The sequence below is a fragment of the Neodiprion virginianus genome, chromosome 3, assembly GCF_021901495.1.
Source record: "Neodiprion virginianus isolate iyNeoVirg1 chromosome 3, iyNeoVirg1.1, whole genome shotgun sequence".
Classification (NCBI taxonomy): Eukaryota; Metazoa; Arthropoda; class Insecta; order Hymenoptera; family Diprionidae; genus Neodiprion; species Neodiprion virginianus.
Genome location: NC_060879.1, coordinates 909,554 through 915,277, shown reverse-complemented (window position 1 = coordinate 915,277; position 5,724 = coordinate 909,554). Strand labels below are relative to the sequence as shown.

The following is a 5,724-nucleotide window of genomic DNA, read 5'->3' as shown; positions in this document are numbered from 1 at the left end:
AAAATACTGGACTTGTTACAAAATATAGTAGATTCTTTGTTTATTTATTTTTTTCAAAAGATTAAGATTTAAAATCACCGCGGGGTACAAACGTACCCCAGTGTACCATTCTGGGATCTCACTTTCACAGATTCGTGAGAAAAAGAAGATGTTCTTATCTAAGTATTTTCTCTTAATGGTAAATTCGTTGTTACAGCCGCATACGATAATCAACTTGTGCATATTTTAAGAGCGTTGAACGTTTGTGATCTTCGTTATTCCCTAATATCGCGGAATGGGCATTCGGTTCTGATAACGGTAATGGTGATGATGATTACACGATAATGATGATGATGATGGTGATGGTGATGACGGAGGTGATTAGGGCGGTGGTGAATAGAGAAATTTTTCAAATTAATGTAACAGTATGCAGTATCGTTTAATGATCGTTATTCATCACGTATCCTATACAGGTACATCTATATATATATATATATATATACACACGTACGCTAAAAGTTTCACGATGTAATTACAACTCGACGAAATAACAAAACGGTGGTGATATACGTACTACATGTATGTAGTATGTAATACCTAAGCGAGTATATATACGAAGTACAAACGACGTTGCGTACGATATAATGTCTGTATTTACAATTGAGATCGTTTCAAATATTAAATATAAATATATATATACGTATATATATATATATATGTATGTATGTATAAACTAATATTATTGTAACAATATGCAACGTACACATGCACAAATAGAGGGCTTACGTTGACCGTGTGGATATAATTTCCTTTCGTTCGTTTCGCGCGACGAGTGCTATAAACTTTCGACATTAGACCCAAGTGTGTATAAAACGCATGCACGCGTGTAGACGCGAGTGGTATACCTATACCTATTCCCGTACACACATGTAACGTATAATCGCGAATTGAACGTTGGCATAATATAATACGTCTCGTGACATACGTAATATGTAATTACTTAATCCTCTTATAAGTACACAAACCACACTCGTATAACTTGTCATTTATCGGTACACGAGTGGACATGTATACCTTTAAATATGCGGCATATTTACAAAGTTATTTTTTCCCCCCCTCCCTCAAACTTTTCGGTTAAATTTATTTTTCCTTAATCTTTTTGCTTTTTTTTCACTTCCTCCTTTCTTTATACAGGGCAAATAAATACGCCTTATCAGTATATATGTACATTGTACATTACGCATGTAATATAATAATAATAATAATAATAATAATAATAATAATACTAATAATAGCAATAATAATAGTGATAATAATATAATATGTTTATCAATTTAAATTATCAAGTCTGTCGAACGGTGCTCAAATCCCTCTCTCTCTCTCTCTCTCTCTCGTTTTTTTATCCATCATACGTTCGTTCCTTCTGCACCTCAAAATTATCACCCTATACACGTTAAATAGGTATTCTATTATAGATAACAAAACAAAATTCGTTTTACAGTTTTTCAGTCTATCAAATATACGCAATTCGTATCGTATATATACAATATGTTATATCTACACGTTAATCTCCGGTATTTCTTTTTTTTTCCTAATCAAAACAGTAATGTGGGATAAAATTTTTAATATAAAGAAAATTAATATCGTATTTTTTTTCTTCTATTCTTTTTCTTCAATAAACTTTAAGATTTGTATAAAAAAAAATATTGCTATTTATATACATTCCAATATATATTGCAAAATGTTTTTTTAATCCTTATCTCGCCGATTCATCTATATACGTATATTAAATTATCTTTCCCTATTCTTCTTTGTATCGTAAGTTGAAAAGAAATCATTCTTTCAAAACTGATATCCGACCTCCAAGGGCAAACCTAAGTGCCGCTTGCTCAAATTCTAGTTCATCTGCATCGAAAATATCTTCGTGCAAAGAATTTAGCGACGGCTTTCAATCGGCAGATTCTGTTGAACGGAAAATCGATCATCCTTAGGTAGCGAAAAGACCGAATCACAGAGGATCGCTTCATATCTCGTCCAAAGATCGCGATTATTCTTATCATCATCGTGATTTCCCGAAATGGAAATTAACGCTGCTGCTCTCCACATTCGATCGTGGTTGTAAGGTCTTCATGACTTTTTTTCATCCGGGATCAATTCTTCGCCGTCCTCGTCAACCGGGACCGTCGAATGGTTGTAGAGACCCTGAGCCATCAGCTGAAGAGCCAAGGGGTTCTTTTGCCCCGTCGACTTCTTGATCTTGGCCCGTTTGTTCTGGAACCAAATTTTTATCTGCGCCTCGTTCAGTCCAAGGTCTCTCGACAACTGCTGCCTCCGTCTTTCGGTCAGGTATCGATTCTCGCTGAACTCCTGCTTCAGCCTCGCCAACTGCTCGGCGCTGAACGCCGTCCTCGGCCTCTTTTCTTCCGGAGACGCGTTCTTGTCTCCGGTACTCGATCGCTTAACTCGCCTCGTTCGCGGACCTGGAAACAAAAAGCGAAGCGTCTCGATGGTTTTGCGCCCTTCCACGAAGAAGAGGAATAAGAAGAAGAGGAATAAGAAGAAGAAGAAGAAGAAGAAGAAGAAGAAGAAGAAGAAGAAGCAGCTAGGCTTACAGTTGGCCACCGGTAAGCTTTATGCCTTAGCGGTACAAAAGTACAAGAATTGCCTTGTGACACGCGAGAGATTCCTTCCTCCGGCATTCCTCGGGGGCAGTTATATCACAGTATTTCTGTTATTATTCCAATGGAATGGTATGGTGTGGTATGGCACGGATGCAGTTTACGTGCATATAATAGCCGTTGGATTTTAATGAGAGTTAATTAAACCGACCGATACGAGTTTATTCTCCTTTTTTCGTCTCTGATCCTATTGCAGTTGTACAGTGGTTGTTAATTTTCACAAATATCCGGACGTGTGTATCTGCGTTTTACAAGCCACCGCGCGACACGAGGAGGAGGTGAAATATTAAACGACCGCATCGTTGGATTGTAGTCTTTATCCAGTTTCCTGTTAACCGCTGGCTGGCTGTGTACGTGTTAGTACCGTGTAGGTATATACGTAGGTAGGCACTTACGAGGAGGCAAAGCGGGGCCGCCCCTCGAGTTGCAGGGGTGATTTTTAAATCGCTATAAATTATTCACAACCCCCTTGAACGAGCTGACGCGAATTCCCAACAGTCGGCAATATCATTCGTGTGTATACAACAATAAGTGATAATCCTCCCCCAACGGTAGAGTCTGATCCACATTTCCGTATTTTTATATGGATACTACCAGAGTGTCTGTAACGACTTAAAAAAAAACCCTTAAAATTTTGAAATGTCATGAAATTTGACCAATGAACGTGAAAATTTTATTTTTGGGTTAATTAGTAACTTGGATTTGAGCATTATACGGAATGTTGATGCTCGTTTACACTTTTTTTTCAACTTTCAATCCCTTGTACAGATAGACCGATGTAAAGGAACGGATTGTTACGTATCTCTAAATATTTGGAAAGTGACATTTAAAAATTTTGTAACGTGGTTGCGTATCGTTGAAAAGTTAACGAAAAAATTCTTAAATGTCGTGATTCCTTGGCCGCCGAAAAAATTAGACACCCCGGCTATCAGACTCGACAACGACGACGGTGCATGGTAAACGTATACAATGGATGTGTACATCCGGTCGCGGAAACGGATGATTAGTCGTTGTAGGTAGGTAGATGTAAACTTTCGAATCAAAAACGGGGATTAAAAGCGAGTGTTTTTAGAGGAAAAAACGCGCCGCCGTCCGTCTTTTCGTGTATACATATATCCAGACATAGGTATCTAAAAATAAGAAATGAAGAATCTCGCCTTTAATCACACGCGTATGTAGGTATAATAATACTAACCGGAAGAAGGCCGGTCGGAGTATCTCGTGCAGTAAACCCAGGCAGGCCAGAGACTCTGAGAGGCCCCCGAATTATGGGAGGCGGCGGTGGTTCCACCGGAAGTTCCGCTCTCACCGTTCACAGATTCCGCACCGACCGAAGACAAAGACGGAGTTCCGGTCGCCGATGATCCGGTCATCGAGCTGCGGCTGCTCGCGAGGCTTTCGAGGCTTCCGCTCCTGCTGAGACCACCCGAAGAAACGCCGTCCCGGTCCCGGTCCCTGGAGACGTGGATGCCGGCGTAACTCGGCGATGTCGGAGAGTGCGAAGACAGCCGCGTCACCGACGAGGTCAGGCTGAGGTCCCTTGGTACCGGAAGTGGCCGCGTAGTGCTGAGGATCGCCTGTCTTCCAAAGTCGGGCTGAAGAATGTTGAGGACGCTGAACCTGAGCGGAGGTTGATCGGTCATCTGCTGGCGACGCTGATCCCGGTTTTCACCCTGAAGCTGCCGGTGTCCATCCTGACCCCGGTTCTCCGGCACCCCGTAAAGCCGCATTCCGTATCCGGAGTCCATCGATATTGCCATTGCGACGCTCATGGTTCTTGTTGTTGTTGTTGTTGTTGTTACGGTACAGTGAGTACCTTACTCTACTATGGTGGGGCGCTGGTGGGTTAACGATGATCGAAAATTTGACACGGTACCCGGCACTTTCACTCCATTTCCTTTATATTTCGTTACGCAATATTCACCGATAATCGGATCTCCTCAGTGTTACAACTCAGTTGGAATAGCAGCAGTACCAGCGGCAGCGCCGCCGTTCGTTTAACTGTTAAGCGTTTTCTGGGTACTTGACCGAGTGCCGTGACGGGTCTGACTGCCTGTCTATCCTTCCGTCGGTGATGTCTAAACTACGCGCCGCGATCCCCGCCCCCCCACCCCCACCCTCCCCTCCTCCTCTACCCCCCACCCCCGTCCCCCTTCGCCATCCTCCTCCGCATCGTCCGACCGAGTCGGTGCACCGAGCTAGACACCCTCGATTGTATCTCTATTAACGTTCCTGCGCTAGTCCCGCCCCCTTGGACCTAAGTTTCATATCGGGGGCAGCGAGCCCTCCAATCCCCATCAATGTTAGCGCAGTGGCGTAGCTTCTTCCCCCTCCAGAAATCCCGGCAACGTACGAGAAACGTTGCAAGCGGCACGAATTTCTGAGATTATTGCGAGCTTTTATATTTAGACAGTGTGGGGTTGAAGATTTTTCTATATAAAACAAAAAAAAATTAAAAAAAAAAAAATCCACAACCGTCCACCTTTCGAGATTCGCGACTACACCTTTCTCGATTTTCATACACCTCCGGGAAATGTTGAACCCACGCCGTTGTTTAAAGCTTCTTGCCAGCTGCAGCTGGTCGATAGTTCCTCCTCGACGTTTTACACTTGACTCGATTCGTCGAGGCTAGTCGAGTCCTGCCCCTCCCCTAACAATCCACGCCCCTTTTTTACCCCCACCATCTACGCATGGTGGATACTTTTTACTCCATTCTTTGTCGCCGGTTGATCCCACTCGCCATCCACTCCCCTCGCCGCCTCGCGGCAAACAAATAAATTTTATCCAGTCGACACGTTACCCCTCTACCCCCACCCCACCTTCTCTTATATCGTGTATACCTACCTGAACGCGGATCCCCTCCACCACCATCGCCCAGTCTGGCACGATGCTAGAAACCCTGGTGCAACAAAGCTCAGCGTGTACGGAATTATATCATATACTGCAGGTTATCTGTCTGTGTGTGTGTATTTGTCTGTATATTACAGGTACTATTATAGGTGTGTAAAAATTTAGACATGAAGAAACGAAGAGAGACCAGCCATACACTCCTTCCTCGGATCGTTTT

The 5,724-nt window shown here is 42.9% G+C and overlaps 1 protein-coding gene across 1 annotated transcript; it reads right to left on the bottom strand.

The window, feature by feature from the left end:
- Positions 1 to 377: 377 nt before the first annotated feature.
- On the bottom strand, positions 378 to 4,693 carry LOC124300510 (homeobox protein engrailed-1-B-like). Its single transcript, XM_046754703.1, has 2 exons — positions 3,853 to 4,693; positions 378 to 2,459 (listed from the first exon to the last, which is right to left on the bottom strand). Exons 1-2 carry the CDS (start codon positions 4,427 to 4,429, stop codon positions 2,107 to 2,109), a joined length of 930 nt encoding a protein of 309 aa, XP_046610659.1. The 5' UTR covers positions 4,430 to 4,693; the 3' UTR covers positions 378 to 2,106.
- Positions 4,694 to 5,724: the final 1,031 nt, after the last annotated feature.

What these genes read in the sequence shown, in the direction of transcription:
- LOC124300510 (XM_046754703.1), bottom strand. Translation starts at nt 4,429, where the DNA reads ATGAGCGTCGCAATGGCAATATCGATGGACTCCGGATACGGAATGCGG. An exon ending in CTCCGACCGGCCTTCTTCCG is followed by an intron (nt 2,460 to 3,852) that starts GTTAGTATTATT and finishes TTTTGTTTCCAG; the next exon opens with GTCCGCGAACGAGGCGAGTT.